This window comes from Rousettus aegyptiacus, unplaced genomic scaffold, assembly GCF_014176215.1.
Source record: "Rousettus aegyptiacus isolate mRouAeg1 unplaced genomic scaffold, mRouAeg1.p scaffold_m13_p_1, whole genome shotgun sequence".
In the NCBI taxonomy this organism is placed as follows: domain Eukaryota; kingdom Metazoa; phylum Chordata; class Mammalia; order Chiroptera; family Pteropodidae; genus Rousettus; species Rousettus aegyptiacus.
In genome coordinates, this window is record NW_023416284.1 from 106,622,143 (window position 1) to 106,647,267 (window position 25,125).

Sequence of the window (25,125 nt, forward strand, 5' to 3'; positions counted from 1 at the left end):
TGAAAGCTTCTAGTGGTCAAGGCTTGTATGTAACATATGCAAATGTTTTTCCTTTTCAAGGGGCTCTTACCTTTTGGCTCATTTTAATCTTGAACAAAACTAAGAGGCCTGTAAATTAAGCCTCATTAGGCCCACTGTATAGCTAAGACAGCACGGCATGGCAGAAGCAGCAGGAGCCTTGGCATCCAACAATCCCTTTGCATTCTAGCTCCAACTCTTTCCATTGGAAAGCCTTGAGCAAATCAGTGTTCTCTTAGAACACTGTGGATAATAATTTCATCTTTTGGGTAGCTGTACGCATTTAGGATCTGTAACTACCGAGAAGAAATATTCAATAAGTGACACTGTGCCTGTCATCACAGTCCCACTTCTAAAGTCCCACTTCTAACGTCACACATCTGATTCGGGCAGGATGAAAACCCAAATACGTATGTCCAAATGCCCAATCTAATGCAGTGACTCAGTGACTCAGTGACATATCCAATTATGCCAATACTATCAGCCAAATTATGACAAGTGAGTTCTTTTAAGGGCTCAAATGTCTGTTGGTCATTAGAAGAAATGCTGGTGACAGAAAACAAAAAGCTGCGAGTCATAGTAGATACAGAATTTATAAGGTGGCAAGACTAGATTCCTGCATATCAGCAAGAATGCTACCTTTAGAGGGTTAGATGCAACTTGGGGTCCTCCCCAGATTACCAGTCTCTGCAGCTCTCGAAGGGTCCACTGCATCCAGTCTGGGTTCCACGTTAAGGAAGAGGCCTCCTCCACTGGCATTGATGGCACGACCAAAGGGTCTCACAAACATTGACATCTGATGCACTCCAACAGGTAGCAGGTTTGTCTGACAGACCACATTAGTTCGATTTGAAAAAATAACTTTGCACTTTGTTTTGTTCACAGTAATCTGAAAGGCCTGGGAGTCAACAGAGAAACTAGTTCCAGTAATATAAACCAGTAGATTGATGTCACCATCTTAAAGGAGAAAAGAAATATAAAGAACAAAATCATCTCTCAGTAACATCACTCCACTTAAGTGAACTCTTAACATCAAATGTTTATTCCCTCCCAAAACTGAAGGAGTTGAAAGCTGACTCAAATATTGGACATTTGCATTTATTATTATAGCATACAGCTCCCATCTTATTTTTCCTCAAACTAGTAATGAGCAGTCACTATTAAGTAAAAATGGGGTGGGGGGCAATCAAAATTAGGAATATTTTATAACAAGAGACCAAGAGAATAAAACATTTTACGTCACCAATAATCTACTTGTCTCCATTCAAAATCATGACCATATCATTTAGATTGGCTGAAAAATATACTTTTACTGAGTCATTCAATACCCATCCCAGGAACTGATGCAACTTCTGTCCACCTATTACCAGGTAATGGCCTCTAATCACCCTGAGTCTAAAGTTTATGACCATGTCAATGCCCAGTCACAAATCATACCAAGTGAATACCACACGGAGTGGACCCAGGGAGTTGATCCTTCGAGGTACTGGAAAGAACAGGAACCTGAGCAGTAAGCTGGTATGTCATTCACTCGCACAACCACCTAAAAAAAGGCCAAAGAATTAAAAGCAAATGTATGCATTTCATTCACTCAACGGTATTCGTAAAGTACTTGTGAAATTTACCCAAATTAAAATGTGTCAATGATTTATTAATTTTCTTTCTTCTATTTCCCGGTAATAAACCGTAAATTGTAATGAATGGCTCAAAACATGTTAGGCTTTCTTAGAATGATGGTAGGCATGATAAACCTAACATTTCTATAAATACATATGCTAAACCTTGAATAAATGTCTTCTCTGGCAGGTAAAACTAAATAAAATAAAATTCGAACTGCACGAGGACTTTTTATCACCGTATTCTCCACTGGGTACCTACTTCCGTGAAAAGCCCTTTCTTTGCTGGTAAATGCCAATGAAGTAAGCACCTTCCTTCTATCATTATTACATGGATATATAACTGAATATTAGAGTATTTGAACACTTAATTTGGGGCCTTTTTTGTCCTAGAATGGTAGGTCCCCAAGAAAATACTATAGTTGACCGTTGAACAAGATGAGTTTGAACCATACAGGTCCACTTATATGTGAATTTTTTTCACTAAATACTGTAAATGTATTTTTTCTTCCTTGTAATTTCATTAATAATATTTTATTTTTTCTAGCTTACTTTATTGTAATAATACAGTTTATAATACATATAACATACAAAATATGTGTCATTTGACTGATTATGTCATCGGTAAGGCTTCTAGTCAACAGTAGGCTACTAGCAGTTAAAGATTTAGTTGTTACACACAGATTTTCAACTGTGGGGGGGGGGGGCGTAGGTGCTCTTAACCCTCATGTCATTCTAAGGTCGACTATATGTCTTTCCCTCTCATTGGAACTAATGTTAATCTACTAGAACTCTACAATACTTGGAAATGAGAAAGTGAAAAGATATGACTCAATTGGCTCTATATATGAAATATGGATTAAAAGTACACACACTATATTTATGATAGTGTTTCCTTATGGAGGAAGGAGGTATAGGAATTACATTAAGGCATAGGTGATAAATACTTTGATTTTAACTATAATGTTTCATTTGATTCATAAATATAAAACTATAAAAGAAATATATCAAAATGTCAATAATTGTTAATCCCGATATCCTGTGTAGGTCCTCTGGTATTGGTTATATTATTTTTTATAATTTTTGTATTTTAAATTTTTTTCAAATTAAAATCAGATGAATTATAACAGGCACATGGGCAAACAGAAAAGAGAAAAAGACATTTAAAAAAAAGAACCTAAAAGCAACAAAAGAATAGGACAAACAAACAGAGACTCATAGACATGAGCAATAGATTAGTGGTTACCAGAGAAGGAGGAGGAGGGAAGTAGATGGGGTAAAGGAGGTCAGATATGTGGTGACAGAAAGAAATATAACTATGGGAGGTGAACACACACACACTGTAAATATCTATGTGCCTTACTGTTAAAGTGTACAGCTGAAACTTATTGGATTACGTTAACCAATGTCACCATAAAAAAAATAAATAAATAAATAAATAAATAGGAAACAAATAAAAAGAAAAGGAGTTGACTTAGTTCATTTACTTTTCAATACCACTATGTGGAGGTATAAATCACATGTAGTTATAGAGGTTCTCATTTTTTATATCACAATATTAACATCAATAATTATAATAACAGGATGTTGTGTTTACAAAGCACTTAAATTTTTAGAGTACCTTCCATACTCTGTGAAAGTAGAAAGAAAAAAGCCACAATTGTCTCTGTTTTAGAGATTGGAAAACTGATCCTTGGGATTGGACCACATTATAAATCAGGAAGGGACTGAATTAGACTAGAAACTAGTACTTACATTTGGGGTGGCTCATTCACTCTCACCTGAGTGCATGGGTTGGCAGTAACTAACATGTCTCCAAATATGGGTGCAAGAAAAACTCCACCATCATATACCACACGAGTGGTTGCAGCAGGGTTCACTCCAGTTAGATTTTCATCAGAGACCTAAGACGATTACATATCTGGTGAATTCTATCATGGAATAGAAGTCTAATCTTGATTAAAACAAACAATAAAAGGTTTTTTCACTTCTGTTTAACATAATCAGATAGAAATAGAGTGACAGGAGATTGAAATCTAGAAACGTAACATAAGTAATGGTTAATGAAAGCCCCAGTAGATTACAGGAACATTTTTTTGCAAGTAGAGTTGCCAAAAAAAAAAAAAAAAAAAAAAAAAAGACATAAAAAAATTAACCTTATCTCTCAGTCTTGAGATGTTTTTGTTTCTATGTGCTTTTCTATTTTATATGTTTACATCTAAAATATTAAAATAAAATGTAAGAAAACAAGTGCTATGAGATGACACCTGTTCTTCTATTTTCACTCAGGTATTTTGTTTGAAAAGCAAATAACCCACCATATAATGGGGATCAAATTCCATCTTGGATTCTATATTATAATAACCAAATGCTATGTGATCATTAGATTATTTTTTAAAACCCTAAATATGCAAGAGCATCTGGTTTTGTCATTATCCAAAGACAGCAAATCCTTTTCTAAACTTCCTTCTGCTGTGCCATCTGCTTCCATGATAATCTAAGTCAATCACATCTGCTTAAATTATCCAATAACAGATGTAGAATTATTGTAGGGTGGACACTAACCAACAACTTCTCTACCTACCCTGACTCCCAAGGAGATATTGGGTTCAAATTGCTTATTAGAGATATAAAATCCAAAATACATCTTGAAAACTTCCAGAAAGATCGTTGAACCCCTTTACTTAAATATTCCAACAAAATTAATAATGTATGACAGTTTTCATTTATATCATCCTGATTTTCTTACAAAATCCATACCCCCAAAAAGGATATTATACATACCCTGATGAAATTGGGCAAATCCCCAACCTGGGTGGACCAGGAGATGGTCCATACATGTTCGTAGCAAGACTTTAGATCCTCCATCACAGTGAAGTCACTAACATTGAGGTACCTGGAGGTGAAGCCATCAGTATTGTTCTGTAAGAGCTGGCAAAGGTGACTAGCTGAAATATTCACAGGGACATCTGTGGGAGAAGATTTTGACATTGAAAATACAAGACACTAATTATTTTACCTCACAGGGTCTCTTCATGAAGATACAGAGAAAAAATATCAAGATACCTACTAAATATGCAGGAGAGCCTCAAGTTCAAAGTATAGCTTCAAGAGAACCCCCAGCCTAGTTATACCAATTTTTTCCTAAGGCAAATACAAGTAGATGCCCACTTTTTATATCATAATACCTTTTATCAGTATTACATATCATAGCAGACAGAGAACACAGTCACATCATACAAAACTGTCTCAACTGTCAACACGAAATATGAATTCCAGACACCCTGGTAATGCCTGAAAGTCTAATTAAGAGTTGGGTTTTCCTTGGAAAAATTTAGCTGGCTCTGTGAACAGAGAAAAGTTGGCTTCCTTTCACAGGGAGTGGGGGAGGGACAGAGCAGCTGACACCCATAAAACATTTAGCCAACCCAGCTGAGGAATGCTGGCATTGAACTTTGGTTTCTCTATTAGAATTTCCTTTAAGACCAACCACCTGCTTCCCCATTCCACATTCCCATAGAGAAATAACAACACTCTGAGCTTAAGTCCCATTTGTGTTTGAACTGTTTCATGCTTTACCAAAAGTTTCCATTTCATTAGCTACTCCCAACAGCCTTATGAGGTGGGTCATTTGGATATCCTAATGCCTCCTTTAGAGATGAGGAAAATGAAACCCACCAAGATTCAGAAGATTGTCAACCAAGTGAGACAGGTTTAGATTAAAATCCAAGTTGACTTCTACCTACTCGAGAGCCTTTCTCTTAAATCCCAAACCCCCTTGGTGTGTTAATAAAATAATACTATATTTCTAAAATGCAAACAAAATTCTTATCCTTTTAAAAAATATGAAGCCATCGGCACTTCAAAAGATCTGATTAAGGCTGGCTTTCCCTGGATGTTCTGCAGGTTGTGTGTGGTGAGGAGCATCAGCAATAGGGGGTGGTGGCAGGAAGAGTCTCTCTACAGACAGGCAGAGCCCTCATTCATGGTAAGGGGAACAGCACAGTGATGAACTTTACAAAGGCAGGACACCGTTGGCACTTATTCACCCATTTATCAGACTTTAACATTAATAGACTCGAAGTAACATTAATAGACTTTAACAGCAACAGACTCCAATAGCCTAGGGACCTTCAACTGTTCCCAAGTTGTCCTATTAGAATAAAAATACCACTCCCACAAGAAGATTCTTTGCAAGCCCAGTGCCTTTCTGCTTGTGACCATGCACTAATTTTTATACAGCCACTCTTAGGTTTTCCTGAGCCTCCTTTCATATTCCTCTATGTTTATACCAACTAAGTAACCTAATCACTTCTAATCCTTGTCCTTTGTGAAATGTGTATGTTATTGAAGATCTGGAAAACTATTTTACTCTCATGGTATCTGAAAACTCTTTCTGCATTTGTTATGACCACTAAAATCTTCACTAGCATATGGTGTCACTGTGGAATTTAATTCAGAAGAACCATGGCTACCATGGATCTTGGCCTAGGAAACTCTAGACAGAAGAGAACTGACCTGAGAATAAAGGCCCAAGTTCACATCTGAACTGTGCCATAAATTATTTGTATGACTTCTGGGCAAACCTCAGTATAGTGGGCTGAATGGTGGCCTTTCAAATTATGTCAAAGCCCTAATCCTCAGAACCTATGAATATTATTACCTTATAAGGCAAAAAAAGTTATTATTACCTTACATATAGCAAAAGGTGTGGTTAAGGACCTTGAGGAGTTTATCCTGGATTATCCAGGTGAGCCCCAAATGCAATCATATGTACCCTTATGAGAGAGACAGGAGTTCTGGGACAGAAGAGGAAGAGACAATGTGACCATGGAATTTGGGGTTGGAGTGATAATAGAGACAGCCAAGGAATTCTGGCAGCCCTCAGATGCTAGAAGAGGCGGGGAATGGATTCTTTCCATGAGCCTTAAGAGGAATTGTGGCCCTGCCAACGACCTGATTTTGGACTTCTTGCCTCCAGACTGTGTGAGAAAAAAAAATTTCTCTTATTTTAAGCCACTAAGTTTGTGATCATTTGTTCTGACAGCCCCAGGAAGCTAATCCAACCAGTTTCCACATCTACAAAACTAAAAGGTTGGGATCATATTAACAATGATAGATTATTGTTGTTATCAAGATTTTTAATTTTAATAAGGTCATTTTCAGACATTGAAAAATAAACAAAATAACTTTAAGACTGACACCCTTGCCTGACAATCTCATAGGATGTTGCTTGCCTAGGAATGCCTCTAAAATGTAAATGAGAAATGCCATACCCCCCAATTGTCCCTTTACCAGGAATCACTGTATTAGAAAGTTGGATGCGAAAGTGTCCTCCTAAAGGTGGGCTTGTTCTCTGTAGCTTCTGTGTTGTCACCTGGACCTTTCTGGATTCTTCTTCTGCTCCTTCAGTGGGCACAGAGCTGTGGCATGTCAAAAACAAAGCATTAACCACAGTGATGACCCAGAACATCTCTCCAGAGAGAACATAGCTCCATCTCAAAGACCAATTAGTCTGTCATTTCTAGACTATGAGCTCAAACTCTCAGATTTTGGGTGCCCCTCTCCCATTACAGCAGAAAAAGCATAGTGGAAATATTAGGATTCTTTAAGAGTACTCCATCCTTCCCCTTCACTGATCCTAGGAGCACAGGGTTCCAGATTGAAGAGTGATGACTCTGGCCTCCACAGCTCTAGTCCTGAAGCACGGACTGGAAGGAGAACTTGGCATTCTCTTACCCCATTTACATACTCAAATCAAAAGTCAGTGCCTGTTCCACAGATACTTCCCTACTCGGCATCTCCAGCTAAAACACAGACCACTCCATTTAGCCAAGTTCTCTTCTAATACCTATGTACAAGCACGCTGACTGCCTATTCTTGCTTTTAATTCGACAAATGGATCAAATAAATTATGACACACTATGAGACAGAATACTGTTCACCCATTAAAAACCACATTTTAGAAGGCTTAATGAAATGGAAAAGATTCAATTTATACCATTAGGGAAAAAGGACATGTTACAAATATAGTACGTAATGTATGGTCCCAATTTGAGGTTTAAACATAAATATACGCCTGTCTTCATGTATACAAAAACTGCTTGAAAAAAAAAAGTGGTTAGAATATGGATCCAAAATGTTAATGGAATCTCTAAGTAGATGTATGAGTGATTTTTCTCTTTTTCTAAGTGTTTTTCTATGTTTTACAAATTTTCGACAATGAACATATCTGATTTCTATCAATAATATTATTTAAGTACTAATAGTGGTATGCATACATACAACCATACAGAGCAGTCAGAGTGATACTTTCCGTGTTTGGGGGATGAACCTCGAAGAGGCCCGTCTGAAAGTTGTCCTAGCTTCCAGAAGAAGCTAAGGAACTTGGGGGGAAACCAGGAAGGTTATGAGGACCACTGTAAGTGTGGACCTGCTCAAAATAACCTAAATTAGCCTCTATCATTTCAGAGTTAATAACTTTGTCATCTGGAGCACAGGACGACAGGCTGGCGACTATGGCAGCTCCCTCTCCACCACTGAAGCTCTTTCACTTCTTTATTTTATTGATGGTTTTCATGTCTTTCCAGTTCAGGGGACCAAGGAACACGAAGTCAAGGAAAGTGGAGCACAAGTTCAAGCTTTCTGCACCTACCTTTAATACACCGTTTCAAGCATGGTATATGAGAATTAATTTTGGAACATGTTAGAGATGATAAAAAAAAAAAAAAGGAATTTAAAAATCAGAACATCCCAATTCTTCTCATCCTACTGGGATTTTGGTGAGGGAAGCGCGAGGGGAATGGAGACGGGACAAACTAGAACATACACGTGTTCCAAAAGCTTGGAGAAGCCTAATCGGTAGTTACTGCTTTGTAAAGCGCAGCGAGAAAGTTTGGCTATTACAGAAGGAACGCTTATGGGGCTCTAGTGCCATCTGGCGGTAAATTCTTAGAAATAACTGTTTTTATTCCTTAGATTATTTCATTTTGCCTCAAAAAAATTCCAATAAGATTAATACATAGAGAATGGAAGGAGAGGAGTGAACAAAAAAGGTGGTAATGTGAACCTCTGAACAACATAAAAATACAACTACTTTTTAACAAATTCACTAGAAATTAGTTCTCGAAGTGTGGTCACTAGACCAGTAGAATCAGCATTGTCTGGGAACTCATTAGAAATGCAAATTATCAGGCAAACCTATTGAAATAAAGATGGTATGATTAGGGCCCAACAATCTGTGTTTTAACAAGACCTCCAGGTGTCCGATATAGTGTTCTTCAGATTGAGAACCATTACTTTAAGCAACAAGACTGGTAGAATTTCCTGCTAAAAGTTCCACCTCTAGGTTCTCCAAAACCAACTAGCAATTCTAAGGAGGGACAGGTGAGTGAAGCCAGCTCCCTACCTTGCAGTGATGAGCGGGAGTTCCGAGCCACACCCTGCCAACCAGGAGGTTACATTGTAGACTGGAGAGGATCCCACCACAGAGACAGATTCCACCAGATTCCCACCTGGGCGAGCTGTTCCAGAATCAGCTTGAGAAACTAGAAACCAATGATCCGATTATTATCAAGTAACTCAAGATGGAAGACCTGTTGTATGGAGAGTCCTAGCTAGAGATGCTGAGTTACTTAGATCTCAGCGCACACTTAAAGCTGAGCAAAGTTACAGGGAGCAGCAGTTTAGTACCAATAAGAAAATGCAAGGTCATGATACAAGGAAAGAAACTAGTCTAACTCCACAACAGAGTTTAATAATTTCCAAGCCAGATAAATATTACTCCCTGTGCCATAGAAGGACCCCCTATACAGATAATCTATTGCAGTATGGATGGCCACCTTTTCTTCCTTTCCTTCTCAAGGCCCCTGGCAACTTCGGGAACGTATGGCAGATCCCCTTTAAGAAAATTGAACACATGAGGTCCCTACTGGGGCTACTTACTGGTTATCCACAGTGTGGAGTCAGCACACGTGCATAAAAAGTACAAGCTTTAAGACAGACCACCGTTCAAACCCTGATTTTCCACTTCTACTGGCTTACCATTTAGTGAATCAGCATAAACTCTCTAAAACATTTTCCAATTTGTGAAATGGGAATCATGACATACACTAATCTGCATAGCAGGAAAAGTTTAGTGTGATGATAGATTTAAATGATCAGTACAATATATTTTAAATATTCTCTTCCCCTCCTACTAAGCACTGTGTAAAAGAAGGCTTCTTCCCCAAGACTGTACAATCGAGACAGTAAACATTTTAAAGGCAGAATCTTTGCATGCTCAATGCTTAGCCCAACGCCAGGCACCAAGCAAGTGCTCAACAAATGTTTATTCACTCAGCTGGATATGGAGTCATTGAGAGTTTGGCTCTGATGTCAACAACCTCTGGGTTCCAATTTCAAACCCCATGTCCTATCTGTGGGATTTGGGGCAACATATTCAGCACCTTTTAGCTTTGGTTTCCTCATCTATAGAGTGGACATAATAGAACCATCTCATGGTGTTCTGAGAGCTAAATGAGAAATAAATGTAGCTACCACTAGATAAAAAGAATTTTCATAAAAGATATTAGGTGAGAGAATATAATCAAGTGTTAAATTGATTAGATCAATGTCAGACAATTGACTATAATTATTGAGCCCAATTGTGTAGTTTATGTTGCCATTACATAATCCTCAAATCAAAGTCATTTCCAGCAGGGTAACTAGACAAAGGAGGAAATAGATGGTTTTACCCAAGTCACCACCAATCTTCATTCTTGTTTTGTCTCTGCACTCCACCCTCTGCTTCTCTCCTCACCTCGGCACTAGATAGTTCCAGATATTGCAGTATTTAGTATTACAAGGTAGGGACAGTGAGAAAGGGCTCTGGATCCCGGGCTTTGAGGGTCTGGAGGTGTAAGACAGCATTTAAGGGGGAAAAGAGAAAAAAGTAAAAATTGCCTATTATCTATCTAGTCCTGAGTTTCCCAATCAGTGGGTTCAAGTATATGAAATACTGATACTCTCAGCCCTCTGGGAATCTGGGCAGCACTTGGGGGTCACCAAAGGGGCCAGCCTGGTGTTTTAGGTACTTAGACATTCAGGCAGTTACCCCAGCACATCATTTGGATATTATTTTCTATAGGTACCAGAACATGAACACAGTTTAAAATAAGCAGTGACTCAGTCTGATCCAGATGCCCCCAAAACACTTGAACCACTAAAGCAAATAAGAGACAGAATTTTGATGAGTTCAGATATGATGTAATTTCAGGGCTAAAAAGAGAGTTCTCTTACCATCCATCCCCAAGTTCCCCACCCTCAGCTCTGCAATTTTACAGGCAAAAGATTAAAAAGTTGTACATTTTACAAATGAAAATGTAAATAATTGCTTTCTCCTTTTCTCTTGGGCTATGTGTAGGGGGAGAGACAGAGATAGAAAAAAGCTACTTATAGCAGGAAAACTGAGCCCCAAAGTCACAGGAACTTGATGGAAAAGGAAAATTAAACCAAAGTTGGAAAGCTGGAGGCCCTGGGAGCAAACGCTTCATCTGTCTTGCCCATGGACTTCCCTTCCCCTGGGTGCACATAGTCTATGGCCAGCCTCATAAGGACCCCTGATGAGCACTTTGCCCTAGGACTGATAGACAACCAAAGCCCAATGAGATCTCTGTGCCTAAGGGAAGTCAAGGGACTTGGTAGGGAAAGGGGCCAGGCCTGAGCTCTAAATAACAAATGGGAGGAATCTTGATGGGCAGAAAGAAGGATGAGGCTAGTCTCATAAAGATAAGGTTGCCCTCTAACTCTCTCTGAGCCAGTCTCCCAAGGGTCATAAATCAGGCCTTTAGCTCATTTACATTTTCTTCCAGCATTTTATATGACAGATATTAACTGATGGAGAGGTGGAGAAATCCTGTTGGCCTAAAAGTAATAATAATGTTAATAGCGATAATAATTGCTTATATTTATTGAGCACTTACTATGGTCAGGACCAATGATGGGTACTTTACATTATACTTCAGTTAATCTTTGTAGTAATCTAGTGAGGTAGGGACCTCAGTAGGCCCATTTCATGGGTGAAGAAACCAAACTTCTCAGAAAGGAAGTGGTAACTTGGAGTAAGAGCACAGGTACCATAAGCAAGAGCAAGCACTGTAGTGAATAGGAAAAAAGAGAGACATAGCTAGAGACATATAGTGGCCACAGGCACACAATCCCAAATGCATCTTCTTTCTAGAGCCAAGGCAGACAAAATGGAGAATCAACTGCTCCTTCTCCATTAAAAGAACAGTAGCCCCTAGCAGAAAATATTAAAATCAGCATTGGATGGACAGGCCCATGCAGGAGAGTAGAGTCAATGATCACCTGTTAGGTTTGTGTCTGCAATAATAATTTCATCCATATAGAATGCGCCCATCTCCTGAGCCAGAGGAAGGAGGTCAATGCGATGTACCACCACCGGGGAGTTTTTCGGAAGCACCTGGAGATATGCAGAAGGATGCACACAAGTCTTCCAAAGATCGGTGCAAGTGAACTGCCAGCTGAAAAACAAGCACACCATGGAAATGGGCCTGCATCTGCAGTCCTCCCTCATGGCGTCTGCAGTCCTCCCTCGTGGCATCTACAATCCTCCCTCATGGCATCTACAGTCCTCCCTCGTGGCATCTGCATCCCCTCCCATGTTGGAGGCCTAGTTCTCAAATGTGGGGGCCTGAGGACTGTGTGGCCAGGCAAAAGACTTCATGAACCAAAACAGTCCTGTGTGTCATGGGTACAAAACAAACATCCAAGACAGACCCAGCTCGGCTCATGGCGTCACATCAGTGAAGCACATTTTAAAGCAGTCATTCGTTCATGACACTCAATGTCAACATAATTTTCAAATTGTAATTATGTATCTTAAGCAGATCCTATGACGGGCTCTAATGATAGTGAAGATTAATACTCCTGGACATTATCAGACTCGTTTAAAACCATTTACAAAAATCCATAAGAGATACGTGGAAAGAGCACTGAATTAAGGAACCAAAATGCTCAGATTTTTTTCCAGTCTTTGTTCCCTCGCTAAATGAATTTTGGTAAATCCCAAATTCTCTTGGCCCCAAATTTTCTCATTTGTAATGTCAAGGAATGTTCTCTAAAATCTCTTCCAAATTTGATGTTCAATGACTCTATCCCTGAGAAATGTCAGATTCCTTCTAGGAAGTATTGCATTTCTAATACCTAACTCTCTTAAAGTCAAACTTTTCTGGGCTCCAAATTTCTCATCTGTGTTTGGAGCCCCAAGTTAGAATCTGAAGCCCAAATATAATAGACGATACCTCAGATGGGCCACTGTTCCCAAGAGACAACCCAGCTGACAAAATTCCCACCATGCCTCCTCATAGGTTACCTACCTTTCAGAACTGGTCCCTATGAGACTCCAGTCACAGGTGATGTTCTTCTTAATGATGCTTTGAAGACCAATTGTGAAGGACACGATCACCTTCAGAGTCTTATGCATGTGGTCTTTGTATGCAATGCACAGCTATGGACACCAAATAAGTGCTTTAGCTCTATTAGTGGAAGAAGAAGCCATTCAAGCAATATGTGGTGAGAAAAAGCCACCTCCCTAGGACCCTGCCTCATCCTGTGAGTCAGCCCTATTCCTGCTCTCCTAGAGCTTACCAGTCTAGCTGGAGAGACAAATCATTAAAAGCAAATTATTATTTGTCCAAAAGAGAGTTAGTAAATGCCTAGCACTGTGCTCATCAGTGATGATTTTAAAGCATCTCAATTCGAAAACCCCTGTTATAACCCAGTTATTTGCGTAACTTTGAACAAGTCACTTAACTCTCTGAGACTCAGTTCCTTAACTTTAACTCCCCAGCATCCTTGGTTTCGGAGTTAAGTAAATTTCCTTGTCTCAAAAAGACTTTAGAGCAGGGTGTTCTGTTTTGTTTTGTTTTGTTTTGTTTTGTTTTGTTTTACTTCAGCACTATTGACATTTTTGATTAGATAATTTTTTGTGAGGTTATTCTGTGCATTTTAGGATGTTTAGCAACATCCCTGTAACCTTACCCAGTAGATCTCAGTAACTTTTCCCCAGTTGTGACAACCAAAAATGTCTCCATAAATTGCCAACTCTCCCCTAAGAGGCAAAATTATCCCGACTGGGAGCCTCCGCTATGGAGGAAAGGCTGGAAGATAGATTGCACCCCAACCTGAAACATTCCAGTTCCCACCGCTGTTTGACTAGAAAAGGACTTGAAATGACTGATATGAGCTCAGCCGCCCCAGCAAGGCTCACTCTGGTTCCCCAAGGGCACATGAGCTGCACTCTTATAAAGGACGACAGAGCTACTGACCTAAAAAATATGTGTCACTCAATCCATCAATAATAACAATAACTAAAATAGATAACAATAACTAGCCTTAACTAAGTTCTAACCACTGCACAAGCACTTTACTAGATTATCTCATTTAATCTTCACCAAAATCCTGAGAGATAAACAACATTATTTCCTATTTTTCAGTTGTGTAAACTAAAGTAAAAAAGACACTGTGGGCACACAAGGTGTGGAGTCTAAATTCAAAACCAAATAGTCTTACACTAGAGTCTGCACTCATACCTAGAGAGCAAAGAAAATACTAGAGCATATAAAACCTTCCATAGGTCTCACAGCCAATACAAAGGCATTTCCATGTAACAAGTAGGTACATGGATACTGGAGGTATCCATTCACACCTGAAACAGAAGTTAAGAAACCAGCCAAGACCCTCAGCCCAAAATGCCTTGGGCACATCACTCCTTTGTGCTTCTATTTCTTCAGTCTCAACTCCAGAGATTAACCAATTCCTCCTTACCCACCTCGACCAGAAGAATGAGGGCTGCTTCTTACGTGTGTATATTGATCCAGACGGTAGCCCTTCTGGGGAGCCGGGGGTCTTAGGATAAGGTACCGAGGCTGATAGAGGCTGAACCTCCCACAGAAGGGTTCTGTCCCACTGGTGAGGTGGCCATCACAGCTGGAACCTTCTGAGCCTGGATGCAGTTCAGATAAAATTAAAAGACAGGTATAAATGTCAAACAGACAGAGCTTCCTAACACACATGCATGGAACGGGTTATGGGTTCACTGTGAAATCTCCACCGCCTCAGCTTTGGGCAAGCTGGGCAGGGATTGGCCCAGCAGCCCCCAGTTTGAAGGCTCCAGCTATGAAAAATTCACCCAAGATCATCGAAAATATACAGGGGACTCCCCCCACCCCTTACCACTGTTTCACTTTCCACAGTTTCAGTTACTGGTGGTCAACCATGGTCCAAAAATGTTACATGGAAAATTCCAGAAATAAACAATTCATACATTTTAAATTGTGTGTGGTTCTGAGTAGCATGATGCAATCTCACGCAGTCCCTGTGAGAAGTAGATCATCTCTTCCTCCGGCATCTTCACACCCATTAGTTATGTGGTAGCCATCTTGGTTATCAGATAGGCTGTAGTGGTATTGTAGTGTTTGTGTTCAAGTAAGCCTCATTTTACTTAATAATGGCCCCAAAGCACAAGAGTAGTGCTGCTGGCAATTCGGGTATATATACCAAAGAGAAGCCATAAAGTGCTTACATATCAATACAATCAATAGTAGACTAACATTATGTCACAATGCATACATCATTCAGTTCACTTCTCATCAAGTAGGCATTTTATCATCTCACATAAGGGTGAGTAAGTACAATAGATATTTTGAGAGAGAGAAATGTAGAGAGAGAGAGAAAGTGGGAGAGAAAGACAGAAAGAGGCCACATTCACATAACTTTTATTTCTATCTATTATCATAATTGTTCTATTTTATCATTAGTTATTGTCATTAATCTCTTCCTACACTTAATTTATAAATTAAACTTCATCAGACTTATGTACACATGAGAAAAAACATGGTATATGTAGGGTTCGGTACCATTAGAGGTTTCATGCATTCACTGAGGGTATCCCCCTTGGATAACGGGGACCTATTATAGTACTGTTTTCTATGTGTACGATAAAGACATGGAGTGTCAACTGTAACTTAGTTCACCTTAGTATTTTAAAAAGCATATCCTCACATTTTTATAATTTAAAACTACTGTTTATGTAATAATTATTTTATTTAAGATGCAATTTAAATTAAACAAGATTTGTACTGTTTTGCTGTTTCCCACCTATAACTTTTGCCCTTTTCCCTCTGTGAGGCATGTGACACTGTTCCTTAACTCTAACTCCCCAACATCCTAGATTTTTAATTTTGCTCCACCTGACAACTCGGGAGGGATACCTTTTATTTCTCTAATACCCACACCAAGTAGCTCCCTCCCAAGTATGTAGCTACTCCATTGGCCAAATCCAATTTCCACATCTTCGTTTGACTCTGTTAGCATCTTGGCGATGAAATGAAGATTTTTCCCATTTTACAGATGAGAGAGAAAAGGAGGGAAGTGGAGGGAGGGAGAAGGGAGAGAGAGAAAGAGAAAGAAAGAGAGAGGAGACAATGATGAAGAAGAGGGTCAGAATTTGTCAAACGAGGAACAGCACCTTGTTCGAATCCAAGCCGGAGTAGGATATTAGCCGAAAGGGGTTCCAGCTGGCATTTGACTGCGAGTAACTCCTCAATGGCTGTCTGAATCTGTCATAAAGAAAAACTACTAGGAGTTCATACTGTGGGGTAAAGACTCTCCTTAGTTCCCCCACCTCTCATTCTTTGAAGGAGGTTCCCACCTGATAGGCTGTGGCATTCGCAGAGATTGGCTGACTAGAGACATTGTCCCAAGTAAGGAAGAAGTTCCCTCTTCCAGACACAGTCACCATCTAAAAAGTCAAGAGAGACAGGACTAAATGATGTGTGCTAATTAAGCCAGAGAGACAATCTAGGAACATAGGACATACTTCCTCAGCTTGCTATTTTTTATTATAATTTTAATTTTTTAAACTCACTATCATCTAGAAGTATCTGGAGAACACAAGTGGCATCACCTAATGAAAACTTTTTTTGGAATATACATGTCTGTCTCCCTATTTATCCATGGCTAGCTCCTTTTGTTTAGAGTGAGACTTAAATTTGCTACTGAATGGCCCACTTGCAGCCCATTTCACCAAATACTCTTTACCAAGGGTGGCCTGGTAGGTGGAACCAGCCACATGGCAGGACACACCCTCTCAGAGGCTGATTCAATCTCTGCTTTGCTTTCGATACATTCCCTGCCAGGCACATTATACTTTTGCTATAGAATAAGACCTACCATATCGTTTATTAATTTTTTTAAATTTATTGGGGTGACATTTGTTAAAAAAATTATATAGGTTTCAAGTGTACAATTCAATAATACATCATCTGTATATACTGCATTGTATGTTTACTACCTTATGTTAAATCTCCTTCTGTCACCACATATTTGACCCCATTTTCCTTTATCTACCTGTTATTTTTAATTTCTTATATCACTTGCTATCTTCTACTTTATTCTATGGTTATTTGTGTACTTGTTTGTCTGTTAGACCATAAGCTTTAAAAGGTAGAGTCCATATTGACTCATCTGTGTACACCACAAAGTACATTAAAATTGTTCAAAGAAAATATGGAGTACAACTGAGAGACCCAAAGGCTATGACTTTTACAAAGCAGATTTAGAAAATACATCCCATATGGAAATAGGACCTGAATGCTCAAAAAGCTATGGAATTTAGTGTGTGTACATGCTAGAATATGTGCACATAAGCGTGGGTGTTCAGAAGACCTTATCTCTTCTCTGGGGAGTAAATTTCTAAAAGAACATTTAACTGGAACTTAAATTCCTAAAAGTAAGTGAGTGAGTAAGGTCATCTCAATAATAACACTTCACATTTTTTTAAACGTCCTTACAACGCTATTGGATAGCTATCCCATTTCTATGGCAGCAGAGTTATAATTACAACTCAAATCATCTGGTTTCCAGTCAGTAATCTTTCCACCAGGCAAGGCTATATTCATTCCAGAATTAAGCCCCTGAACCTAACCCGTAGGACTGGGAAGAGATGTAGACCTGAATTTCTGGAAGTCTCTGAGCACGGATTCGGATCTGGTGCTTCTCCCGGAGGTAAGAGCTGACCACATCAGGATTCAGCCAGGTGTTGTGGATCTGGACACCAATTTTCATCCCCCTACTGGGTGCTCTTCCATGATGTTCTGCCTCCAAGTAGTACCTGGCTCCACCAAACAGCTCCAACTTGGTGGTCTTCTGTTGCCAGGACCCTTCATCCCCACTCTGCTCCCAGGAGTCAAACCAGTCAGCAGTACCCGCCCTAATAGAGGCCACCTTCACCTATATCCCAATAAACATATCATGATCAACACTAGGAAGCTTCTGGGCATCTCTTTCTCATGCAGCAAATGTCTGAACGGTTATTATCAAGGGATTAGGGAACTGGTCTGTCTTTTCTAACACATTTGCCAACTCACTCTAGGGCCTATGGTTGTTTATGCTTCTGACCGCTTGTTCTCTCTTACTCTTTTTCTCAATTGAATAGTATCCATGTAAGGCTAAATGGGCCACATTTGGAGCAGGAACAGCCAACCTGAAACCCTAGGTTCACATGATACTGTGAATAAAATAATGTTAAGCCCTTCGAGAAATCTATAATGACTTGATCACATCAAAATCTATTATGTTTCTCTAGCCAACAAGCAAAACAATTTCATAGAAGCATATTAATAATTTGAGAAAAACAATATTGTGGTTCTTTGTCAACAGCACTAGTGAATTTTGGCTATTTGTTAAAATCACTTTTTCTTATCCTTCAAAACTGATCAAGAAATTCCTATGTAGGACTGACTACATCTCTACCCAAAATTAGGGGAAAAGGCACAAGTTTTAGAGTCGGACAAATCCGAATTTGAATCGTAAATATCTCTTATTATTTGAATATCTTTGGATAAGCCATACGATCCTTCTTAACCTCAATTTCCTTATCTGGAAAATGGAGATAAATACACATAACTCAAAGAAATGCTGTAAAGATTAGAGACAAGACATATAAAAGATGTAGCATAATGCATGTCTTGCAGTAAGTGCTCAATAAACAGTAGGTGCCAACACAGTCAGCAAAATTCTTTTCAACAATGTAAAGCATGTCAACTACATCTTAATTTGAAAAACTTTTAAATAAAAAAAATCATCAAAAAATATATATTAAAATTCCTGATTGCCTAATGGTGTGTTACAACTATTAGCACAACATGAGAGCTTTAGTTTGATTTTTTTTTTTTTTTCCAGGAGTGAAGAACTGGGGACAAAGAAAAGGACAATGAGGAGAAACTAAATACCTTGAACCTTGGATCCTCTGATCTACTGAAATACAGGGAAGCTTGGCTGTCTGCCTGGATCCAAAAAGTGTAATTATTTGTCTCTGGGGCCACAAAGAACCCACTGAGCCGTGCTCTGTAAAGCAGAATAACACAGAGTAAAGCGAGAGGAACAAAGGCCTGAATGACTGACCCAGCAAATGGTCACCCTTGTACTTTGTGCCATGTGATTGGCCACAGTACTCTGAAAACAGCTGTTCCTGTGGCACCCGCCTAGTCTCAATATCTCAACCCGTCTCTTCACACCAGCCACAACTCCTCCTGTAGTAACATCACCTTCAGGAAACTCGTAGCCGCAACATAGGCCTGTCTGGAGGCTTAGCTGACAACACCTATCTACCACAGCCTGTGCAGGGCATGGCCCATGGTGGGAACTCAATCGATAGTAGAAATTATTTTTCAATTAGAAATAAAAAGATCACCAATCACAATTTGCTCTGACTTGATCTAGAACCCTTATCCCTTGTCTCCTTTCCCAACGCGTTCATCCGTCATGAGGTATATTAGATCACCCCTCTGGTTAATGTCAGACATTAGCTACTTTATATTTAGCATGTGCGTAGCTGTAAGATCACCATAAATTAGCAAACGTTTCCTGACAAATAATCTTACTTGGCTCCTAGACAACACCGTGCAGTTCTTTATGAAGGGAATAAAGTAATCAATCTAAAATGTCCCCAAATGATATTAAGAGAGGTTTCTATTTCCTCTCCCTCATGACAGATATTAATTCCATTGAAACATAGTTTGTTTATGTGAGGCTTTGGAATACTGGTGTGTCCTTTTTAAAATACCAGATTCCTGTGGGTAAAGAAAGATATGTGCCATAATATGACATAGGTGGACTTCGGGAGAAATCATAAGACTTGAAATTAGAATAATTCAGAGCTTGGTTCTGCTACTTGATAATGGTATAATAGTAAAAAACAAAACAAAGCAAAACAAAACAAAACAAAAAAACACTTTACCTATCAGAAATTACAATTCCTTATCTACAAACTAGCTCTATAAGTATTTCCTCAGTTGTTGTACCTCATGAAATAATGTATCTTAGAAGGCCTGGAACATAGTGATGAGTTTATATATATAATATGCATATATATATATAAATATAACTTATATATATATATATAAGTTAAATTGAATGAGAAGATCAGGAGACACACTTGGATACACAGGAATTTCAGTACAGACATGTGCCCGACAAGGCTGGTCACTCCCTAAGGTTAATGGCCTCGTTCTAGACCTCCTAATCCTCACAATACTGAACACAGTGTTGTATTTAATGTAGGTAGTCAGTAAATAGTTTTTAATTACTTAGGGGTTTATTAACTAAATGATATTTCACACATGCACGCAAAAGAATTTTCTCAGAGCTCACTAGATACCTTATCATCTGCAGAGAATATTTTTTCTAATTAAAAATATTATGGTCCACAAAGAAAAGCCAACTGAACGTGTCAACAATTTCAAATTAAAATACATAACCTCCAACTTTGAAGAAGATTGCAAGTAATTTCATGAAACATTTAAAAAATAACACCATCTTTTTTACATGTTTAATATTAATTCTGGTGACCTAATACTGGACATAGATATGGCTATAATTAAACTATCTCAGTAAATATCAAGAACAATTTCTGAAATAGTTTTAAAAATAACTATTTTAAAGGCTTATCAATATAGTAATTAATTTATCAATTAACCAATAAATATATCAATTTTAATTTAAAATTTTTGAATTTAAAAAAAATGACTGACAGAGAATAGAAAGATTTATTATCTGGTTTATGGCTCCTCAAAATGGCAGTTAAAGAGACACACCCTACAGGTCAGACCAGACAGTCAAAATGCTCTTTTGTCTTTTGAGGTGATCTGACTCTCTCCTAACAATTCCCACAGACCGAATATAACCAAAAGGTTTTCTTTTGAACATTATTGATGGTTCTTAAAACTATGGTAAAGATACATTATTAGGTGTCACATGGGACCACAAATTATTGCCACTTCAAAACCATATATTAGTGGTTAAATACATAGTCAGTAAGCCTTCCAGGACAACAAAGACTCTTTTCTGTTCACGGGTTTCCTTCCTTACTTGTATTCTTCGATGTCTGAAATTCCCTGAATAGAGAGCAAAGCCTTTCATTCCACAACTAAATTCATATTTAAAATGGTCAAATCCTTGGAGGTCACAGGATGGCTGGAATTCACACTCAGGGGTCACGACCAACCTCTCTGAGAAGAATAAAGGATCACGCAGTAAAGGAACTATTTCTCTCCATGTAGAGTACACTAAGGAAACTGTGTATCTAAGCAGTTCTCACATTTTTTGTACTTTTAAGCCCACTTTAGAGAACTAGAAATTTTGGAAACATCCTTGAAGGAATTAAAAAGACTCAAAACAACATAATCACAGTACGGTCACTACTACAGAAAACAGTGTCTCACAGAGCCCATAATAACTTCCCTTGCTATAAATCTGCCATTCGGTTCACCTTTGACACTAGGTAGTTGCAACAGAACTGTGTGCTGCCCAGCCTTTGCTCTCTCATGTGACCAACAGGCAGACTCACACATCTTTCTCCAGCATCAACCAGATATTAGTTTCACCTCTTAACTATGTATCTGCAGCAAGTTTTCCCCTAAGTCTCCTGGCCAACTCAGCTGAATGTACCTAAGTTGTAAACTAAGTTATAGAAAATACACATTTTACCTATTGATCAAAATTTAGTATGCACTTATAAAAGGCCTCCAGTACCCTAGCATGACCAACATCAGTGGAGAACAGTAATCTAACTCTGTTGTTGTATTGGTTGATGTTGTAAATTTTCCCATGGAAGTCTAATTGTTTACTTCTCTGTCTTCTAGTCTCACCTGGGCTAATAAAGATGCTTTTGATATGGACTCCCACTTTTCCTACAACGTACCTGAAAGGTTGCCCTTCCTTTGACCAAAATCCGAGTGGAGAACTGGCATTTGGAACAATCTGCCTCATGTACCCAGGGGTAGCTTCGGTCAGGTCCAAGCCCTCAGCAGCATATCCAACTTCAAAAAGAAGCCCTCGATTGCCTGTAAGACATGCATATCTCATAAACATCAGAAAGCATTCCTCCCCCAAATAGGGAATTACTTTACTGCAGATAATAGAGTAAAGATGATGAGTCAACTGAGATCCAGATGCGGAAGTCATATGAGAGGTTCTACAGATAATACGAACGTTCTGGAATGCAGAAAATACTGCTGGGTGTAGGATTTAGCCACTTGGGAAGAGAGGCTTGATAAGGAACAGTAAGAAGAAATATTTTCAGAGGACCAGAGAAGAGTAGGGAGCCTTTTTTAATGGAAATGTCTGGAGAAAAGAACCAAGTCCTGGAGAAAGTGTGAAAGAGCAAACAGACGCTGTGGCTGAGTAAAGGGAACAGTATGATTATGTACTTGCGACTTGTTCAGGAGTGGACTTCAGCATCCTAAGGTCCAGTTCAGGCTGGGAGTTCTATTTACTAAAACCCTTTTTTCTCCCCCAGAAAATTAGCAATCCTTACATTTTAACTTGTCATGGCCTCAATTTGTGGACCTACACTTAAAACAAACTATGTGACATGTAGCTATTACATGACATTTTCAATGATGTTGTACTTATTAATTTGTGTTTTATATTAAGCAAACCCTGAGACCAAAGGCATATGTGCAATCGACACAGGATATAAATTTGAATTGGGGGTAAAAGCTCTGGAATCATATATTTGTGGGTTTATATTCCAGCTCTGCCACTTACTACATGTGTAGCTTTGAGCAAGTTGCTTAATGCCTTTATTTTCTCATGCATGGGATAGAGATAACACATTAAAGACTAAGGGAGTTTGAGTTACATGTCAATTGTATATCAATAAAGCTGGAAGGAAAATTAAGTCAATTGGACAATTGTGGCCAAAAAAAAAAAAAAAGACTAAGAAAGCTTGAAATATATATATAAAGAGCCTGAAGTACAGTATCTAATCAGTAAAGGATAGCTACAATAATTATTATTACTTTAAACTACTACTATCATTTCTCATTAATCCTTAAAAAGGGAAATCGATACAGAATAAGCAGAAAAATAAGAGCTTATTTTAATATATCACTTGAGGTTTCCCAGCCTCGGTACTATTGACATTTTGAGCTGGGTAACTGTCCTGAAGGCTGTCCTGTGCATTGAAAGATGTTTAGTGGCCCCTCTGGACTCTAGCCACTGGAGGCCAGCAGCAGCACCGCAGCCAACCCAGTTGTAATAAGCAGATATTGCCAGATGTCCCCTGGGGACCACTGAGAACTGCTGCTTTGCTTAATAATTTGCCCTACTTCCCTGAGAGGAACTTCAAAAAGTCTTCATGAATATATTGCTACCTCTCAAAAACAGCTGCACTCAGGAAATTATCCTACCTCTACCCAAGTAGCTAAAGCAGGAACTTCTGAAAGAGGAGACAGCTCTCTAATTCCTAACACAGGAAACATTCAATCCATCATTTGCATCGGTAGTTTTGTTTTCTTGGATGGAAGTTTTCCCTGAGTAAAAACTGCAGATCTGGGACCTGGAGAATGCTCAAGCCAAAGCTTTGCATGCATTTTCACACCCGAATGGTCTTTCTTTAGGAAGGTTTCTCCACCACCCCGCTGGGTTACTTTTCTTGTAAGCGCTGAGCTTCTGGAGTTGAGCTCCTGGAGTTGAGCTCACAGACTGTAGTTTAACCATGAACCAGCCCTCATGGGGCAGGTAAGGAACACAGACACACAGTCTATGAATATGGGTTGTATAACACACCAACTGCCTTTATTCCCTAACTACACTCGAGCCACCAGTTCTAATGCTTACCAGAAAAGTGCTCCAGGGGCATACTTTAAAGTTGCAGCCATGAGGTGGATGCTTTAAACAGAGAAAGACAGGTGGAACCTACTACCTTGCTTTCTCAACTTTTGTCCGCCAAGCCATAAACTGGTGGCGATGTCACGATACATCCCTGCTTTTCAAAGTATCAGACAGGTGCCACAGGGAAGAAGAAACAACATTTAAATGCACCCCATTATGTCTCGCTCCCCAGCCTTGCCTAATGCCATCGTTATGAGCACAGAAGAGTGCACTCTAATGCTCCCATCTTCTTAAACGATGGGCATTCAACTCACCTCTAGTGTGGAGGAAAACAGCTTACGGGTTCCCACCAGCATCTATAACAATGTCTCAATTGCAGTTATGCTTCCTGGACCATGGTCTCCACTGAACCCACTGGCCATTTGTCTGGCTGGGGCTAGGAGTGCAGAATGTCAACTGTTGTGGTGTGATCAAATCTAAGACCCACGGAGCCAATTGAGATGAATTGTGAGCCTTTATTAGCTGGCCGGCAACTGACTCTCTACCACGCTGGGTTAGAAGCGATCAGTCCCTAGCCTCTAGAGGGGATAGCTTAAAAAGCCCCAAAACCCCCTCTAGCAAGCAAGCAGGTTTACAGAAGCAGAGGCTGGCCATTAAAACATCTTTACACAGGATAACTACACCCTTACCATTAGCATATCTTTGCACAGAACATCTCCTAGAACTACACCCTGTTTAACATTAAATAATGGAAGCAGAAGTTGGCCATTTGAAAATTTCCACCCTTAACATCAACCTGCTTCTAAACAAAGCTAAGAGCCACTCTGAAATGAAAGCCCTGACAGTGGTGTCACGGACTCAGCTCACTAAGCTAACCAGTCAAAAGCTGAGACAGAATGCAAACACTCTCATTTCTACTTCCCATTCCCTAGTGGTTAAAATGTAACCAGGGGTCATTTAACAGCCCTGGTTACTTCCTTACCTGCTTGAGGTGCAGTCAGCCTTGCACCTTTTCCTGGAGCCCTAGTAGTACACTCAATCTTCCTGGGAGACACGTGTCTCACATCACATGGAATGCCTGAGGAGAATTTTTTAAATTAGATAGATATAGATGTAGATATAGATATAGGTATGTAGATTTGATGACAAGACCACAGGACCACACTGAAGTAGACAGGCTCTTAATTAAGGCAAAGGCAAAGGGCTGGATGGGAATAGTATAGCAAAAGTCGTCCCCCCAACTGAAGCAAGCCAGAAAAGGGAGATTGCAGAGCAGTAGAGCATAGGACAACTTAAAATCAGAAAGAAAGCA

General features: G+C 39.2%; 1 protein-coding gene across 11 annotated transcripts in view; it reads right to left on the reverse strand.

The window, feature by feature from the left end:
- PKHD1 (PKHD1 ciliary IPT domain containing fibrocystin/polyductin) overlaps positions 1–25,125 on the reverse strand; it is a 405,020-nt gene that overhangs the window by 354,862 nt on the left and 25,033 nt on the right. For 9 of the 11 annotated variants that reach the window (XM_036218764.1, XM_036218741.1, XM_036218730.1 and 6 more), the window contains 15 exons: positions 24,796–24,891; positions 21,898–22,039; positions 18,929–19,043; positions 17,649–17,927; positions 16,348–16,437; positions 16,165–16,255; positions 14,498–14,640; positions 13,013–13,143; positions 11,982–12,157; positions 9,043–9,181; positions 6,930–7,057; positions 4,419–4,603; positions 3,416–3,538; positions 1,456–1,561; positions 700–975 (listed from right to left, as the gene is read on the reverse strand). In XM_036218764.1, coding sequence (XP_036074657.1) covers positions 700–975; positions 1,456–1,561; positions 3,416–3,538; positions 4,419–4,603; positions 6,930–7,057; positions 9,043–9,181; positions 11,982–12,157; positions 13,013–13,143; positions 14,498–14,640; positions 16,165–16,255; positions 16,348–16,437; positions 17,649–17,927; positions 18,929–19,043; positions 21,898–22,039; positions 24,796–24,891 — 2,220 coding nt within the window. Of the gene's footprint in view, positions 1–699; positions 976–1,455; positions 1,562–3,415; positions 3,539–4,418; positions 4,604–6,929; positions 7,058–9,042; positions 9,182–11,981; positions 12,158–13,012; positions 13,172–14,497; positions 14,641–16,164; positions 16,256–16,347; positions 16,438–17,648; positions 17,928–18,928; positions 19,044–21,897; positions 22,040–24,795; positions 24,892–25,125 lie in introns of those variants that run through there. The other 2 variants (XM_036218757.1, XM_036218768.1) reach the window with 2 other exon arrangements.